The 17,543-nt window shown below is 54.1% G+C and overlaps 4 protein-coding genes across 6 annotated transcripts in view; 1 reads left to right on the top strand and 3 right to left on the bottom strand.

Annotated features, from left to right (window-relative positions):
* The first annotated feature begins 67 nt into the window (after positions 1-67).
* On the top strand, positions 68-2,533 carry TMEM179B (transmembrane protein 179B). Its single transcript, XM_062195978.1, has 5 exons — positions 68-185; positions 810-997; positions 1,080-1,214; positions 1,325-1,403; positions 1,597-2,533. The coding sequence occupies exons 1-5, from the start codon at positions 90-92 to the stop codon at positions 1,756-1,758; spliced, it is 660 nt and encodes a 219-aa protein (XP_062051962.1). The 5' UTR covers positions 68-89; the 3' UTR covers positions 1,759-2,533.
* Positions 2,090-3,070, bottom strand: TMEM223 (transmembrane protein 223). The gene is made up of 2 exons (XM_062195979.1): positions 2,737-3,070; positions 2,090-2,435 (listed from the first exon to the last, which is right to left on the bottom strand). The coding sequence occupies exons 1-2, from the start codon at positions 3,041-3,043 to the stop codon at positions 2,143-2,145; spliced, it is 600 nt and encodes a 199-aa protein (XP_062051963.1). The 5' UTR covers positions 3,044-3,070; the 3' UTR covers positions 2,090-2,142.
* Positions 3,071-3,169: 99 nt separating this feature from the next.
* Positions 3,170-13,901, bottom strand: NXF1 (nuclear RNA export factor 1). 2 transcript variants are annotated; one of them, XM_062195976.1, is made up of 21 exons: positions 13,742-13,901; positions 12,137-12,320; positions 11,788-11,941; positions 9,823-9,906; positions 9,605-9,709; positions 9,433-9,513; positions 9,250-9,319; positions 9,022-9,110; positions 8,794-8,901; positions 8,522-8,631; positions 6,680-6,716; positions 6,371-6,439; positions 6,239-6,294; positions 5,996-6,103; positions 5,830-5,888; positions 5,620-5,735; positions 5,449-5,491; positions 4,777-4,849; positions 4,102-4,284; positions 3,620-3,680; positions 3,170-3,504 (listed from the first exon to the last, which is right to left on the bottom strand). In XM_062195976.1, the coding sequence occupies exons 1-21, from the start codon at positions 13,767-13,769 to the stop codon at positions 3,466-3,468; spliced, it is 1,857 nt and encodes a 618-aa protein (XP_062051960.1). In that variant the 5' UTR covers positions 13,770-13,901; the 3' UTR covers positions 3,170-3,465. The 2 variants fall into 2 exon arrangements, with proteins under 2 accessions (XP_062051960.1, XP_062051961.1); XM_062195977.1 differs by having other exon boundaries at positions 5,830-5,885.
* Positions 13,902-15,879: 1,978 nt separating this feature from the next.
* STX5 (syntaxin 5) overlaps positions 15,880-17,543 on the bottom strand; it is a 28,197-nt gene continuing 26,533 nt past the window's right edge. For both annotated transcript variants that reach the window (XM_062195972.1, XM_062195973.1), the window contains exon 11: positions 15,880-16,623. In XM_062195972.1, the coding sequence (XP_062051956.1) occupies positions 16,464-16,623 (160 nt within the window). In that variant the 3' untranslated portion in view covers positions 15,880-16,463. The remainder of the gene's footprint in view (positions 16,624-17,543) is intronic.

Genomic DNA, 17,543 nt, shown 5'->3' with positions numbered 1-17,543 from the left:
GTGACGTCTCCGCGCTCGTGGGTCGCGCCGGATGGGGCGGGGCCTGGCGGTTGGTTCCCGCGGCGGCGCTCGCTGGTGGCTGGGCCGCCATGGCGCTGCGGTGTCTGCAGCGCGTCGAGCTCGCGCTCTTCGCTGCCGCCTTCCTGTGCGGGGCGGTGGCGGCCGCGGCGCTAACCCGGACCCAGGTGCGGTTGCGGGATGGGACCCGCGTTGGCGTTGGGACGGGAAGGCTCGGGGGCTTTGCGGCCCGGTGCGGGCTGGCCTGCGACGTCCGCCCGGCTGGGTCCTGCCTCGCAGTCGCTCCCTGAACCGCGGGAGCGCATTACAGGACCGGCTGGAGCCTGGCTCCCGCTGCGCCGCTTTGCTAGAAGCAGGCTGTTTGTGTTGTGTGGGCTCTGCCGAGAAGGAAAGTGTGGCGGAGATGAAGAAACAGCCGCGATTGCATCACAGTGTGACGAAGTGGGGATGTGGAACGGCTGCAGCGGTGGAAGCCAGCAGCTTCCATGGGCCTCGTTGGGGAACACGGGCGACCTCAACCCCTAGAAGGTGGGCACCGGTGTGCCTGGTTACTGGCCAGAGACAGCACCGGAGATAGGGTGCACTAGGATTCCTTCACAGAAGGGAACCGGGATCTGCGGCTTCTCTGCCGCCCATTGCGCTCCGCAGGCACCGCCTGTTCCCCGATCCTTTGGCCAGGGCAGGCAGGGCTTCCTCAGCCTCCCCGCCCCAGGAACAGGGACCCACACAGCACAGGTGACTTCTTCGAGTGGCCCTGGCCTAACCTCACCCTAAGCAGCTTCTCTCCGCAGGGCTCCTTCAGTGGCAGGTGTCCCCTGTACGGTGTGGCCGCCCTGAATGGCTCCTCCCTGGCCTTAGCCCGCCCCTCAGCCCCATCCCTCTGCTACTTTGTGGCGGGGGCCTCCGGCCTCCTGGCTCTCTACTGCCTCCTGCTCCTGCTCTTTTGGGTCTACAGCAGCTGCATCGAGGACTCCAGCAGGTGACTGTCCCACCTTGAGGGCCAGGAGCTACGGTGGGGGCGAGTTCCAGCTCACACTACAAGCCTGTTCTCTCCCGGATAGGGGTCCTCTAGGGCTCCGCGTCGCACTGGCTGTCTCAGCTGTCGCCGTCTTCCTCATCTTAGTGTCTGCCTGTGTCCTTCGCTTTGGCACCAGCTCTCTCTGCAACTCCATCAGCTCCCTGAACAAAACAATTAGGTAACGGGCGAGGGCGGGGTGGCTGGCCGGGGCTACCTCCCCTCATCAGTCGCTTACCCTAGGGCACCTGGGCACAGCTGTGCTTAGCGGTCATCCTCCTTTTCTCACAGCTGCTCTGGAGCCCAGAAAATCCCGTGGACACCCCCTGGAACCGCTCTGCAGTTTTACTCCAACCTACACAACGCTGAAGTGAGACTCACGGACATGCCCAGATACTCATACGAGTCCTGTAGCTGCAAGGGTGTTTGCACTCAGCATACTATGAGTAGCTTGGCCTACCAGTGAGCACCTGTCAGTGTGACACTTAACAGCTAAGGGTGGTATGTGGGTGGGAAAGGCTGGACCTGCTGTGAAGCTGCTCATCCTCTCCTGTCTCCCACAGACGTCTTCCTGGGTGAATCTGGTCTTGTGGTGTGTGGTCTTGGTGCTCCAGGTCGTGCAGTGCAAGTCTGAAGCCGCCCCATACCGGCCTCTGGAAAGGGGTGACCCTGAGTGGAGCACTGAGACAGATGCTCTGGTTGGGCCACGCCCTTTCCATTCCTGAAGAAACTGAAGAACACCTCCTACAGCCAAAGACTCCATGCCCAAGTGCCTGCAATCCTCTTGCCCCTTGCGTGGTCCTATTTATATCGGGAGTCTCTCTTCCCTACAGGAGGGAAACACGACAGACTGCCCCTCCCCAACCGCCTTCTTACAGCTGTTTTTGTACCAAAATATTATATGACTTTCTTCATCTGGTATAAAATTCTTGATGTTAAGCAAGTAGCTGGGAGGGAGGCTTGAAACAGGGACCAGGGAGTTGTCTTTGGGTGACTCCTCCCCTTTGCTGTCAGTGAATCTTGGGTACATTTTCACAAACCTGGTGTCACTCCATCTCAAAGATTTCTTTTTATTCCCCTCTGGGAGGGGTGAGTGACCTAAAGTTTCTTTACAAGCTCCGGTAGGCACCCACAGTGTTGTCAAAGAGCTGAGTGTTGGGGAAGTGTCCAGCCTTGTCCAGGAGGAAGTAGAAGCGCCTGCCTTTGACCTTCAGAGGTAACATAGCAGGGACTTCACCCCGGTGGGCCATGCAGGAGACCTGGTTCAAGGGGACAGTGATGTGGGCCCCCCAGCCAAAGGGGGCATGAGTGGTGAGTGTCACCTGCTGCCCTCCAGCCCGAAGCATCACTGAACGCACAGACCGGAGAGAGAAAAGAAGACCGGCAGCAAGCACCAGGGTTCCTGCGGGAACAGCAAAGACTGGGTGAGCGGTTTTCACTGGCCGAGCACCAGTCCTTCCGGCGCCTCCTGAATAAAAGCATGGTGATGACGTTCACGGATCTCGGCTTAGTTACTCCTTCTGTAAACACCTGAGTAGACGTCCATCCCCGTTTTAGAAGGGAGATGGGTGCAGAGGGTGCTCAAGGTCGCACGGTGAGGACGTGGTGCTAGGGGAAACCTCTGCCTCTCCAGCCCATCCGGGAAGGCCGAGTTCCCTGCTGAGCAGAGAGGGTCATGCAACGTGGTGGGAACCCAGACTTACCGATGGCGCCACAGCCGACGGCCAGCCCGTACCGCCAGAGGGCGGAGCGCAGGTCCCAGCGGCTAGGAGCTGCATCCCGAGGCTGCGCTGGGACTGGGGGTCGGGAAAAGACGGCCACGCTCAGGGAGGCCCAGAAGACGCCCTGGCCCGCACAGAACAGCCCGAGGATAGTGAAGAAGCGGCCCCGTTCATGCTGGAAGAGGAGCACGTCCCGCGGTGGGGTCCCACTGTACAGCGACCGATGCAGGAGCACAGGAGGCTGCGCACGGAGAAGCCCAAAGACACACCGCGAGCAGGGCGCCGCCATGGTCTGTGCCGGCCCACTTCCGGGGCGGGACTTCCTGCTGTGAGCCCGCCTCCAGCCCTGGAAATTCACAGCCTTGGGAGCCCCCGCTAGGCAGAAGCCAAACAATCCCGCACGCAGGACACAAAATACAACTGTCACTCTTTATCTTAAAAAGTACGGAGGATCCTGGGGTTAAGTACACAAAGCACCTAAGTCCTTCGGTAGTTTAGTGTCAGTTCTATAAAGTACGCTTTGGCTTCCTGGCACCAGAGAGGCTCAATCTTCCGGAAGTCTTCCAGAAGGCGGTGAGGAGAGGGATTCAGCAGCCCTCCCTCCTCGGTCACAGTCACAGGGTGGCCTCGGCCGGACAGGAGACAAAGACGATGACAACCGGACAGTATCCAGAGACTATTTACAGGGGGCTTCTGGGACATGACACCGGATCACTTCATGAATGCCACTTCTGGGATCTCGCCTTTGGCCTGGAGAAAAACGAAAGGTCAGTAGAGCCAAGGCCATGCCACCCTTGCCCAGCTTACTTGACCAGTTGAAAGGCCAGAGCGTCCTCTTATTGGCCATTGTATTCCCAGACCGTACCTTGAGATGAGTGAAGGCCTGCGCAGATCTGGTGTAGTCCCAGTTGTTGTCCTGAAGGCACCTGCAGTGGAGGAAGAACAGGCGGCTCCATGAGGACCAAAATGCAGTCACCCTGACCACTACATGCTGCTTCAGAACCCCTACTATTGATTGTAACTGTAGGTCTACACAGCCAGGACCTCCATCCCGATCCCATATGGAGGGCAGGGGCCCAAACACTTGGGCCAATCACCTAGCTACTGGCTTCCCAGGCACATTTGGAGGTCAGTTTGCAAGCAGGGCAGCAGGGACGCAAACTGGGATTCTGATATGGGATGCAGGCACCACAAGCTGTGTCCCAATGCTGGCCTGAGGGCAGATTTTTATAAACCAATTTTTTAAGTAACAAAAAAGTTTTGGCTTTTAACATTTCTAGAGCAATCCTCAATCATTACCAGCCCTACCTCAGTTTACCCCTATTCCTACACTTGCTCAGCACTCACTTCTGAGACCACTCAAGGTTCATGCCAGACTGAGTAGAGAACGCCTGCAACATTTCCTGCTGCTCCGGGGAGAGGGTGGGCACGGGGCTGGAGGAAGGTGTGGGTGCCGGCATGGCGAAGGCTCTCTGGATCTCTTCAGCGCTCGCGTTCCGCACAAATAGTTCGTCGTTTACAATACACAGCCTTGGGGACAAGAAACACCTTAAACAGCGGGTCAAAGAACCTCATCTCCAAACATCACTCCTTTTCTGTGACCCTACAAAGTCCCCTTCCCACTGTTAGCTGCTGCCTTTTACCATTTGCATATACTGTCCTCTGGCCTTTGTGTTTGGAAGGATGTTCTGCCAAACACATTGAACTCATAGTTTCTCATCTGACCACAGACAGCTGTGAGCCCCTGTGTATTTTATCTGTCTTCACAGTAAACTTAGGGAGTGAATATTATAATATTTTCAGATGAAGAAACTGGTCCATGGCCAGTAGTAAAGTCAAGATGAAAACCCAGACAGTCCGACTCCAGAGCCAAGCCCTTAACCAGGATGGGAGCCACTTCCTGTGATCTGCCACTGCCTTTCAGATTCTGAAAACATCCCGAGGACTGATTCTACCCTCCAATTACCATGCTGCTGGCCATGAACTGGGATTGGTACCCAACCTGGCAAACCGGGAACTTACCCTGAATTGCTGGCAGGAACGGCAATGAATGTCCGAGTAAAGGCTCGCAAAGAATCCCGGGACTTTCCATCCACTGCAAAGAGAGCGGCAACCACCTTTTAGAGGCACTTGTGCCTTATGTTTAGAAACAGCTTCTCAGCTCTCTGTCTTCTATGTTATAAAGAACCCCGAGTGGGCCACACTGGGATAACTATGTCATGTGCAGGGGAGTGGAGGGGGGCAAAGGGTCAGAGGTCAGAAAGGATAATAATACTAACAACTACTAGCCCACTGACAGAGCACTTGTGTATTGGGCCTGGGGTCAAGTACTTTAAAAGTCACTTCATTTACTTCCTATGGCACCATTAAGACCTGGCTATTACCAACTCCATCTCAGAATACAAAGGAAGATGCTGATGAAGCTCAGAGATAATAACTTGCACACAGATGCACAGAATCAAGACTGAGATGGAAAACCAGACCTTCCGGACTCCAAAGTCTGTGTCCTCCTGATCTATCCCAGGCTTTTCCTATACTGCAGACAAGATGGGTGGAGAAGGCAGGCCCAAGCACAATGGCTTGGTGGCAGAACGGGAGGAGATCAGGAAAGAAAAGGGGACAGAAGAGTGCTGAAGAAGATTCTGGATGGAGGAGGGACCATGCTATAACCTCAGGACCCCCCCAAATTCTCACCTTCCTTAAAGACACCGTTGACAGAAAAACACAGCAATGTATTCTGAAAAAGAAGCATTAGGGACACTGGAGGCTTCTCGGTAGGACCTGAGCCCCTTTGCCTCTTAAATGCTTCCCTCCACCCCTCACCCCCAATTTAAGGCGTCTATCAGGACAGAAATAGGCACTTACGGTCTGGGCGCTTATGTCCACTACAAAGGAATTGACGTCATGCTGAGTTTTGGGTAACTCATTGAGGAAGGCGACCACGTTGAGACGTGTGTGCTTCAGCAATCGGAACCGCAGTGCTGGAGGTGGAGGAGGAAGTGAGGTTGGAGCTGCCAAGCCATCCTAAGTGCTCCGATTCCCTCCCATCTTGTTTTGCTCACATCATACACTTACTAGGGTCTTTAAGCTTCTTCACATTTCTGCTATCCTTGAAGTACTCTGCCAAGCTGCTTCTAGTGGAAAAAGAGGCATTGGTCCGAACAGTGTGGTTGCTAGCAGAGCTGGTCCCTTCTGCTGGGAAACCCTGAAGGCTTGGGCAGGTTCTGGGATGTGAACTCACCGGCCGGGGTTCTGGGGGATGAAAGGAATGCTCAGGGAACAGCAGGCCCCATCATGATAGGCATCCAGGAGCCCCTGCCGGTCTCCAGAGTCATAAATTGCATAGTACCTGTGGGAGGAAAAAAAAAAAAAAAAAAGGGAAACTCTAAGCTCTGCAGCCACAGAGGGACTTAGCAGCTCCCAAGAATGAACTGGGCTTTGGATAGCCAAACCCCTTTGCAGCCTGGGGCCCTGGGATACTTACTGCTGCAAGAAGTGCAGGACCAGACTCTTCAGGTTTTCTGTTCCAAAATAGCTTCCCTGGAATCAAACAGATATTCGGACCACGGAACCAGTATCCCCCACCCCCACACTCTAGCTATGTCCCCATTCTCACCTTGCAGGGTGGCAACAGTGTTGGGGCTTCAACATCAAAGGCAATTGGTGGGGGTAACTCATGGCCATCCTATGCAGATAAAGTGAAAGGTGAGTATACACCAGAGGAGAAATGGCTACACGCTTACATAGATGGAAGAGCTATAAATGACGGGCAAGAAGTGTGAAAGAAGTATGAAAAGTGTCCATGAACCCTGACATGCAACTTTTGCCTAGTGGCATTTCCTGGGAAGCAGGATTATAGCTTTTGTCAGAGGGAGTGGGAGATATTATACTCTTTAGAAGAGAATGAAAACAGCTGTCAACTTACCAGGCGTAACAACTTGGGGAACCGTTCACGAATGGCGCTGTCAAGAATGGGACAGAAGTGAGTGACGCTTCAGAGCCACCGTGCCTCCTGGGCTGCGATAGGAGCAAATACACCAGGGCCCGAGGGTAGCCCATACCATCCTGCTCATCCCCCCACTCCTCCCCAGCCTGTGCTCAGAGAAAAATGGCCCACACTCCCCACCTGACCCAGGGCTCCCAGACATGGACTGCCTTGAAGGCTGTCACATTTCTCTCTGCCTAACCCCAAGTGCCACAAGAGTAGCACTCTCGGCCCAGGCTTTAAGCCCAGGCCATCCTTCCCCTCCCTGCCCCCCTTACCTTCCACCTACTCACCTGTGCAGCCCAGGGAGAAGGGAATGGGGTGGGAGCCCAGGGGCTCCGCTGCCTCACCAGGTATCCATCAGTTCTGCCAGGTCTGGCCTTCGCCAAGACCAGAGCACACCACAGGATGGCACAGGATGTTGGGGCAGGGAGATGAGCAAGGCGGGGCTCATGGGGAGGGGAGGTAACAGAAAAAGATAGGAAAAGAAGAGGAAGAAAAAAAGGGAGAATGGGATGGGGCAAGTGAGAGACAGAGGAGGCAATGGGAAGTAGGGAGGAAAAGGCAAGAGAAAGCCAAGAAAAACAAAAGAGCGACAAAGCAAGGAGGCATTTTGATCAAAGAGGATAGGAGAGGAAGACACCTGGATACAGCCTTTTCCTTTAGCTGCCCTTTCCCTGTGGTCCAAGGCAGAAATGGGGACGAAATCTTTGCTGTGGTGAGCGGGCAGCTGCTATTGGCCAGGTTTCTATCTGCCACCTGGGTCCCGATCTGAGCCGGGTGGGCATGGGAAGCAAAGCAGCCACGGGGGCAGGAGACAGCCCTCAGAAGGGGTGAGGGTTCATGCCCCTGCAAAGTTGGGGGGGTGAGGGTCTGTGCCCCACCTCTGTTGGCCCCCAAGTTCTCTCCTGATGGCCCCTCTGCGACTGTGCCTGTCTTAGGTTGTTCCTTCCCAGAGGAATCTTACCCGTCTCTGGCTAACCAGCCATCCTCCGGGGCCAAGCAGGGTGACGTGAGGTGTGCGAGTGAGAGCGGGGCAGTGCCCCTGACAGGGTCAGTTCTCTGTCTCCTTGGTAGCCTATGCCCCCGTGGCCTCCACGCCCAGCACCTTCCTTGGGATTCCCACGCCTGCTGGCGAGGCCACAGCTCTGGTCACATGTCTTGGGGAACCCAGGTTTCTTCTCCAGGGAGGGCCCAGCTCACAGCACCAGGTAGAGAGATTGCACCAGCCCCCATGAGGCCTCAACCTCAGCATGGGCCGGAAAGCCCAGGCAACAGCCTTAGGCAACTGGATTATGAGAAAAGGGTCCCTCTTGGCACAAAGGCAAGAGGGGCCATCACAGGACAAAGGAAGCGAAAGTTGCTTAGCAGGAAGTTCCAAGTGGGGAGGGCTTTCTCAGCCAAGGACACCAGGCTCTAGGCCCAAGGCAACCCCATTTATGGGGCACGTAAGAGACATCCCCTAGTCAGAGCACAAAGGGGAAATGTCCTTCCTGGAACAATAGGGTGGGCAAATTCCAGAAAAGGCTGCGTTCAGGAAGGAAGGAGAAAGGCCAAAGAACCAGCAAACAGGCGGTCAGGTGAAAAGCAAAGGACAGGGGATCTCAGGGCAAGGCTGGGAGACATGGACAGACGAGAGAGGAGCACGTGATCCTCCCAAAGGACAGGTGGTTCCAGCTCAGGGCTGTACATCTCCTGCAGACGGGCACTGGTCAGGGTGCATTAGCTCAGCCTCCCAGGGGGTGAAGGTCCCCAGGAGGGGAGACAGAGGCCACAACTGACCTGATGTAGGTGGACTGGTCTCGGAAGGTGTCACACAAGGGATTTCCATCAAGCCACAGCTCTTCTAGCTTCAGCCCTTTTATCTTGTCTAATTCGCGCTCAGACTTCAACTGCAAAAGATGGGAAGAGGGAGGAGAGAACCTGGTGAGACAGTCAGCTGGACTTCACACCTCCCATCCCGAGTCTCATCTCTTGCCTGTCGCCATCACCGGGAAGCCCGCTATGTCCTCTGCCCACCCCATCAAAAGCACAGCCAGCCCGTCAATTCTTACTTCATTTCCGGAGAGGTTTAGGATCTTTAGGTTGGGTGCCTTCTGTACCAAGGTGGACATGTCATCCAGTCTGAATAGCCTATTGTCACTCAAATTCAAGGACAAGAGCTGTAAGGGAGAAAAGAGTTTAGTGCTGCTAGTGAGTGGATCAGAGGCAAGTCTGTCCCTGACCCCATGCCATCGATCCCACGCTGCCTCCCACGCCTGATACTAGTCCAAAGGCCTCACCTCTGGGATATTCTCTTCGATGATTCGCAAGGCAGCTGCCATACAGCTTCTACGATTCAGTACAACATCGATATTCTGGGCCAACAGATCTTCAGGAAGCAGAAAAGAAAGCAAGAAAAATCTGAGAGGACTTGCCCAGGCCAGCGGTAGCACTAATCATTCTTCAACATTCCCTCCCTGACAGAGCCCCCTCACGTCACCTGCCTGAGTTACTGCTGCCAGCCATACCTGGGTCTGAACGCAGGCCCTTGAGATCCAGTGCTTGCTGAGAGCCGTCATAGCGTTTGCTCATGATCACCTACAGAGGAACGAGGGAAGAGTTTGGCCGTCACAGGGACGGTGGGCATGGGGCTGGGGCATGCGAAGTGGGAAGACTGGGCTGCAAGCACACGTAACCTGAGCCAGCCCTACCTTCAGTTGCTCTACTTGTTCTGGCTTCAGTTCACTCTGTACAGTGAGGGGTGGGGTAGAGGAGTTGATGAAGATGGATATCTGGAGGGAGGACAAAGGGCAGAGTAAACGCCAGGGAAAACAGCCCAAGGACCAATCCCCACCTCCAGTCCAACCAAGCTCTTTAACATACCCTCTTGTTCTCCCTATCCAGAATTTTATAGTTGACCGCCTTCAACGCGGAGGCAGTACTGGCATCCTCGACAAAAAACTGAGCCCGTGTGTTCTCATAGTGAAACTGTCAGAAGAGACAAGAGCATTACTTAATCTCAAAGACCAGAACCCCTTGTCCAGATGACCCCTCTGCCCTCCGTGGTGCCCAGCTAGTCGGTCATTCAAGCCTCGTTTTACCTCAATGGGAGTGAAGGGCACACTGCACTTGCTCTGAATCATGTTCAGGAGCCATGACTTGTCATACTTTCTGCCATGAGGAATCTAGAAATGAGAAAAGGAGGAAAGATGGGAATTCTATACAACCAAGACTGAACAGCACACCCCATGTGGCATTCCTTATGTACTTTCTGCCAAACCTTAAAAGTTTTTTTAGGGGCCGGCGTGGTATAGTGGGTAAAGCCACAGCCTGCAGTGCCAGCATCCCATAAGGGTGCCGGTTCAAGTCCTGGTTGCTCCACTTCCAATCCGGCTCTCTGCTATACCCTGGGAAAGCAGTAGAAGATGGCCCAAGTTCTTGGGCCCCTACACCCGCATGTGAGACCCAGAAGAAGCTCCTGGCTCCTAGCTTCAGATAGGCACAACTCCAGCCATTGTGGCCATTTGGGGAGTGAACCAGTGGGTGGAAGACCTCTCTTTCTCTGCTTCTCTGTAAATCTGCCTTTGAATTAAAAAAAAAAAAAAAAAAAAAAAAAGGTGGGGCCGCTGGCACTGTGGCACAGCGTATGGTTAAAGCCCTGGCCTGAGGCGCCGGCATCCCATAGGGGCACCAGTTCTAGTCCCGGCTGCTCCCATTTCCGATCCAGCTCTCTGCTATAGCCTGGGAAAGCAGTAGAAGATGGCCCAAGTGCTTGGGCCCCTGTACCCACGAGGGAGACCAGGAAGAAGCTCCTGGCTTCCGATTGGCATAGCTCCGGCCATTGCGGCCATCTGGGGAGTGAACCAGCACAGAAGAACCTCTCTCTCTCTGTCTCTACCACTCTCTGTAACTCTGTATTTCAAATAAATAAAATAAATCTTTAAAAAAAAGTTTTTCTAAAGAAAAGAACCAATCATAGGGTTTTCACTTGAGACATATGGATTCCTTAACCTCTTTTCTGTCTATTTACACAATTCTTATTCTTCAAAGCAATTAAGTTGCTTGATCTAAGTTTTAAGATATTACCTATACTGTGCCTGCCTGTCCCCTCAGAACTTCAGGGATTCCAAACCCCATATTCAGCCTCAGCCAATTGGAGACATCTGCCTTCTGACTACAATTACATCTCCCTTCTGTCCCATTCTACCTACTCCCTGCCTTGCCTTCTCTGAACCTGTTCTAAAGTGTTCTAAGATATTGACCCTTAAGAGAAAGGATGGGGACTGGCGCTATGGCGCAGTAGGTTAAAGCCCTGGCCTGAAGCGCCGGCATCCCATATGGGTACCAGTCTTAGTCCCTGCTGCACCTCTTCCAACCCAGCTCTCTGCTATGGCCTGGGGAAGCAGTAGAAGATGGTCCAAGTCCTTGGGCCACTGTTGCCGAGTGGGAGACCTGGAGGAAGTTCCTGGCTTCCGATCGGAGCAGCTCTGGCCGTTGTGGGCATCTGGTGAGTGAACCAATGGATGGAAGACCTCTCTCTCTGTCTCTACCTCTCTCTGTAACTCTTTCAAATAAATAAAATAAAATATTTTTAAAAAGAGAGAAAGGAGGGACACCTGATTGTGCAGTAAAGGGCCAAGAAAACAGATTTTTTTTTTTTTTTTTTTTTTGACAGGCAGAGTGGATAGTGAGAGAGAGAGAGACAGAGAGAAAGGTCTTCCTTTTTGCTGTTGGTTTACCCTCCAATGGCCGCTGCGGCCGGCTCATCGCGCCGATCTGAAGCCAGGAGCCAGGTGCTTCTCCTGGTCTCCCATGCGGGTGCAGGGCCCAAGGCCTCCATTGCCTTCCCAGGCCATAGCAGAGAGCTGGCCTGGAAGAGGGGCAACCGGGATAGAATCCGGCGCCCCAACCGTGACTAGAACCTGGTGTGCCGGCGCTGCAAGGCGGAGGATTAGCCTGTTAAGCCATGGCGCTGGCCGAAAACAGATTTTTGTGGAATAACAAACTCCTGTACTCTGAGTAAGGTCCCCCTGTCCCTGTACCGCTTTGTTTCCCGCAGTACTCACCGTAATCTTGAACCAGTTTTTGGAGGTCCCATCCTGGCTGGTGCCGGCCCCTCCTCTCTCTAAAGGAGCTCTGTCTCTCCGCACAGTAACATGAATACGCTCTCGACCATGCCAAGTGTCGCCCCGGCGGTTGGGTCGGGCAGCATAGGGGGTGCTGTGAGGAGGCAGAGTAAAATGTCCATACGTGCTACCAAAGTTTTCTCAAAGACTGTCCCGCACTGTACAGGACCATTTAAACTGGTCCTGGCATTTCTTACTCTTCTGGGTAGGAAGAGAAATGACATGGCCACTAAGAGGGCTATATAATCTAGGGGGTCACTAATATAACCCAGACCAACTGGTCACTTACTATCGTACTCGGGGACCATCCTGGGCGTCACTCATTGCTACATCTCCATCATCCTCCTCAAGCCGGGAAGACCGGATACCAGAACCACCTCTTCCAGAGCGACGGTTACTCTCACCATACTTCCACCGGAAAGGACCCCGGCCTTTCTTTCTTCTTTGAGGGAAACTAACACGGTCATCATACTCTATGGTTAGAACAGGCACATGAATTATTAACACCACTGCTCCCAGCACCTCCGTATGGCAATCACAGTGCTTCACTGTTGGGAGAGATAACACAAGAACCACAGGGGCCACCTCCAGGAAACCGTGGGATGACACCATCAGGGAAAAGTTATTGGGAGACTGCAGGGCTTTTGAAAAACGAAGCAGAAACCAGAACTACAGAGAAGAGAACCAGAATGGAGAAGTGTGGCCAGCCCAAAAGTGTAACTGCCCACAAGTCAGACTCCTGAAAACCACCTGAATTCTACCACTCAGTTATGTATCTATACCGCTCGAATGAAAGTTACAACAGGATCAACTGAAAGGGCTCTCTAAAATAACTCCACGTTCTCAAACTGCCACTCTGAAAGTTCTGAGATGCTCCGTTTCCTTGGCCAGAAAAGCCCTTTAGCTCAGGAGACCGGGCCTGGACTCAGGCGCCAGAGAAGCAGCCCCACCCTAGGATGCTCAATAAAAGGTCCCCAGATGCTCTCTAGATAAACATAACCTGACTCCGTAGGAACGGCTCCTTTAAAAATGGTCCATGACTTCCAGAGAAAAACATATCTACCTAGTGCCCGGTACTCTGTAAATAATGAGCCCCAACAGATAACCCCGGCCAAGCAGAAGACATGCATAGAGGGTACCGTGACCACTCACTGAGGGCACTCTCCTGTGCCAGGCACTGTGCTGCCAGCACCTGGTATGTAATGATCTCATGTTCTGTCTGCCTCAGACACACACAGTCTCTCTTCTCTCTTACACACACACAGGGGAAACAGGCAGTTACTTTCCACACTAAGGGGTTTGGGAGAGAGGCCTGAGAGTTTAACTCACTCCAGCTTGCTGTAGACAACCCAGGCTCCAAAACTCGGCTGCCGGGCCCTCCAAACCACTACAATGGACTCACAGCCAGTAGGGTGTCGGGACCAAAACATCCAGTTGGTGTGTAGGTCTCAACTATTAAGCCAAAGCCACAGGCCAGAGGGCAAGGCCGACTGGACGCGGTAAGAAGAAAAAAAAAAACAAAAAACAAAAAACACCAAACCAGGGCACCAGGGCAGCCCACTGAGTCACATTAAAGGAAGAGTCGGGCCGCCAAACTGAACTGACAGGCACCAGCCACTCTCCAAGTTCAAAGGGAATCTCGTGCACCCAGCCCGAGCCGCCCGCTCCGCGCCGCACGTCCTCCCGCCGCCAGCGCTCCGGAGTCCTGTCACCTCGCGCGCCCACCTCGAGCCCGGCCCCCCGGGGGCTGCCTCGCCCCCACCCGCCCCGCGCTGCCGCCGCTCCCCTCGGACGCCGGACCCCTCGCGGCCTCTCGCCCCGAGCTGCGGCCTAGGCCGGCGCCGCCCACCCGGGCCCCAGATCGTCCGCTCCACACGCGAGACTCGGCACTGACCGTTGTACGACTTCCCCTCATCCGCCATAGCACAGCAAGGAACAGCGGCTGGCTGAGGCGCCGGCCACGACGCCACCAAACGTCCGAACGCCCAAGCGCTCAAGACCCAAGCGCTCTTACGCGGGGCGCCACCGCATTTATCCGGCGAAGCACGTCGCGCGCCAGCGACGTCCGCGGGCTGTGGGCGGCGCCTCAGGCAGGGCGCGCCCCCCTGCGCGTGCGCACACGCAAGGCTGCCGCGCGGGGGCGGGCCTAGGCGGGCCCCGCCCTCCCCAGGCCCCGCCCTCCCGAGGCCCGGCTCGCGGCCGGCTTGGCCGTCCGTCACCCGCCACCTTTTCACCCATTCTCCCAGGCAGCTGTGGCAGTTCCTTAGCTTTGCAACAGAGAGCGGGCTGCTGGAGCTCAGAACTTAGCGAAAGGGCCGCACGGAGGGCCTCCGAGAAATAGAACCCCGCTTCGGAGCCCCCCTCAGCGGGATGCTGGTGGTATTTAAGTCTGCTTCGCTCCGTGCCGGTTTCAGGCCAATGCCCCGCTTTCCTCGTCTATAAAATGGATTATATGGATTAATAATAACGAAATAAGGGCCGCCGCTCTGGCGTTGTAGGTTAAGGCCCCCACCCGCGGCGCCGGCATCCCATATGGGCAACGGTTGGAGTCCCGGCTATTCCACTTACAATGCAGCTCCCTGCTGATGGCCTGGGAAAGCAGAGGATGGCCCCAGTGCTCGGGCCCCTACAACTACCTGGGAGACCAGGAAGAAGCTCCTGGCTTCTGAGCGGCCCTGCTCTGGCCTTTGGGGCCATTTGGGGAGTGAAAACCAATGGACAGAAGACCTCTCTCTTACTCCGCCTCAAAAAAAAAAAAAAAACAAAAACAAAAACAAAAAAAAACGACGAAATGGAAAACCACAATGTAAACTCCGTGGGAGCAGAAACCCCAATCCATGGCTTTCTTCCAGCTCCTGGCTCAGTATCATGACTGGAACATCAAACAAATGTGTCCTTTCCCTTTCGAAGAACGAAGAGGAGTCAAGTGAGGCCGCGTGTGTAAGGCTTTGAGCAAACATTCATCATCAAAGACCTCCCCACCCAGACGTGGAGCTAGAGCCCATCCTGTGTCAGCTGAGCAGCCGACGTGACCAGCTGTGCTAGGCCACTGGCTGAGGGGTGCCAAGGAGAGGAAACTAAAACGCCAGGGCCAGGTAAAGTGGCTTAAGCTGCCCCCTGTGACACCAACATCCCATATGGGCACTGCTTTGTGTGCAGGTTGCTCTGCTTACAACCCAGTTCCCTACTAACATGCCTGGGAGACAGTGGAAGATGGCCCAGGTTCCTGGACCCTGCCACCTACGTGGCAGACCTGGAGAGAGTTCTAGTTTCTTGGCTTCAGCTTGGCCCAGCCCCTGGACATTGTGGCCATTTGGTGAGTGAACCAGTGGAAGGAAGATGTTTCTAACTCTGCTTTTTAAGTAAATTAATTCTTACCAAAAAATGCCAGGGCCATGGGCTCTCCCAGATCTCCAAAAGTACCAGGGCCAGTCCCTAAGTACACTGATTGACCTGCTTTGGGGATGTGTCAGATGGGGGAGCGCTAGTGATCTCAGATGGTGGAGTTGTGGGTTCTGGTGGGGAATGAAAATTCATTGACCTCCTTGGAGAGTACTCTGGGCTCTCTCCTCCAGACTCCTGTGTCTGGCTTGGATCTGTGAGGGGCTTGGAGGAGAGCCAGCCTCAACAGGAGCTGGGAACATTCTTCAGTTCACCTCCTGGCAGCAGGCAGAACTCCTGCCTCAATCAGCTCCAGGGAGAATTAGGACCAAAAGCCTGGAGGACACAGATGAAACTGGGCCAAACACTGCTTGAGGTGCTCCTGAAGTTGCCACCAATCAGGTACCCCTTCTGGGATCCTGCTCCCGCTTTTGAAAGGAAATTTCTAGGCTAACGAGGTGCCACTGTACTTGGTTACCTCCTGCCTAGAGGCAAAGCAGTGTGTGCACAGCCCAAACGCTGCCCAGAACAATTGTGGGGACCCTCGGAGCCAACAGCCCAATCCTTCCGGTGCTGGTGCTCGGCGGTGCGCTCACTCCACTTGCTGCCACGCCCTTTGACGCTCCCACCCAGAAATGACGACATGGCGAGTGAGGCTGACAGTCTTGCTGTAATTGGGAGAAAACCGGCTGCAGCGTATTTGGCAGATTGAGAGTCACCAGCAGCTGCTGTCAGGGGTTGTGCAGGCAGCTGAAGGGCTCAGGGCCCCCTGTCTCCCATGGTGCAGAGGAAGAAGCTCAAGTGCTAACCCAGACAGGAAAGTTGGTCCCTGGGACAGTCTGGCTTCCTTTCCTCACTCTCAGGAAGTTGCGGAAGAGCATCATTTTCCCTCGCTGCCAGTTTCCATTGGGAGAGGCTGGGGAGGGTTTATAAAACCTCCTAGTGGAGACATCCTCCCCCACGAGCCCTCAGCTGGCCTCCGCTCCTTTCCAGCCACTTCACAGCAGAGTCCAAATCCAGAACCGTGTGTTTCAAGGGCCTGAGGGTAGTAAGGGGAGGACAGAGTGGCCAGAGGCAAGGGGTGGGGAGATCATGGGCAGTGGCCATTCTTAGCAGTTCCAGGGAAGTAAGGCCTTTCTCCCCAGCACCCTGCACAGGCTCAGTGGCAGCACTGGCCACCTGCCCTCCCAGTAGGGCCCCCCAAACCCCCACAAGTGCCTCAGAGTGGAGAGGGTTCAGGCAAGGAAGACCACAAAGATGATGAAGAAGATAATGAGGATGAGGAAGATTTTGACCATGAGCCACCGGTTGGAGGTGACTGACTGGAAGTACTTGAGGATCTCTGAATGGGCGGCCTCAACATCCAGCTGGGCTCCTAGCACGTTCTCGTCGATCCTGGGGACAGGGCCGGGAGGAGAGGAAACAGAAGGACACTGGATTAAAAAAGAATGCTGTCAAAGTGTATTTATTGACAATGGTAAGATGGTCACAGTATGCAGCAGTAAAAACTGTACACATAGAATTTGATCCCATTTTTGTGTACAGAAGACTCTGAAGGGGCATATAAACAAGGCTTGGTTTGTTTGAAAATCAGCTCTGCCACTTGATAGCTCACAACTCTTAAGTCACTCAACCTCAAGTCTCGCTTTCCTCGTCTCACAAACCCTACCTCCTCTCAGGCTGTGAGTTAACATATACAAAGCCTTAAACCGGAAGGGCCCCCAAGGGGCCAGCATTGTGGTGCAACAGGTTAAGCTATAGCATCTCCTACTGGAGTGCAGCACTGAGGCCCAGCTGCTCAGCTTCTGATCTAGCTTCCTGCTAATGCACCTGGGAAGGCAGCAGAGGATGGCCCAAGTCCTTGGGCCCCTGTCACCCACATGGGAGACGTGGAAGGAGTTCCTAGATCCTGACCTTGGCCTGGCCATTGTGGCCACCTGGGAAGTGAAACAGGTGATGGAAGATCTGTGTCTCTCTCTTTCACTCTGCTTTTCAAATAAATAATATAAAATCTTTAAAAAAAAACCAAAAGCTCCTAAGTATAATAGCCAAAAGTTAGCCATTATATTTTGCTTGACAGTATTTACTGATTTCTATCTAATGAACATGTACTGCATTTGTAATAAGTGTGTGTGTGTGGGGGGGGGTGGAGTTCAGAGATTGTTACAGCCAGGAAATCCTCAGTCTGAGTGAAAGAGGAAGAAAAACTCGATAGGAAGACGGGATAAGAAAAGCCCTACACAAGGAAAACCTGTCTCTCCAGACTATAGGAAAGTCCTCAAAGGAAGGAACTGTCTCTCTTTTTTTTTTTAAGG

This window comes from Lepus europaeus, chromosome 7, assembly GCF_033115175.1.
Source record: "Lepus europaeus isolate LE1 chromosome 7, mLepTim1.pri, whole genome shotgun sequence".
NCBI classification, from domain to species: Eukaryota; Metazoa; Chordata; class Mammalia; order Lagomorpha; family Leporidae; genus Lepus; species Lepus europaeus.
This window is presented reverse-complemented; position numbering and strand designations above follow the sequence as displayed.

What these genes read in the sequence shown, in the direction of transcription:
- TMEM179B (XM_062195978.1), top strand. Translation starts at nt 90, where the DNA reads ATGGCGCTGCGGTGTCTGCAGCGCGTCGAGCTCGCGCTCTTCGCTGCC. An exon ending in CGGCGCTAACCCGGACCCAG is followed by an intron (nt 186 to 809) that starts GTGCGGTTGCGG and finishes TTCTCTCCGCAG; the next exon opens with GGCTCCTTCAGTGGCAGGTG. An exon ending in TGCATCGAGGACTCCAGCAG is followed by an intron (nt 998 to 1,079) that starts GTGACTGTCCCA and finishes TCTCCCGGATAG; the next exon opens with GGGTCCTCTAGGGCTCCGCG.
- TMEM223 (XM_062195979.1), bottom strand. Translation starts at nt 3,043, where the DNA reads ATGGCGGCGCCCTGCTCGCGGTGTGTCTTTGGGCTTCTCCGTGCGCAG. An exon ending in CGTCGGCTGTGGCGCCATCG is followed by an intron (nt 2,436 to 2,736) that starts GTAAGTCTGGGT and finishes CTGTTCCCGCAG; the next exon opens with GAACCCTGGTGCTTGCTGCC.
- NXF1 (XM_062195976.1), bottom strand. Translation starts at nt 13,769, where the DNA reads ATGGCGGATGAGGGGAAGTCGTACAACG. An exon ending in AAAACTGGTTCAAGATTACG is followed by an intron (nt 9,907 to 11,787) that starts GTGAGTACTGCG and finishes TCTCATTTCTAG; the next exon opens with ATTCCTCATGGCAGAAAGTA. An exon ending in AGGCCTTCACTCATCTCAAG is followed by an intron (nt 3,505 to 3,619) that starts GTACGGTCTGGG and finishes GTTTTTCTCCAG; the next exon opens with GCCAAAGGCGAGATCCCAGA.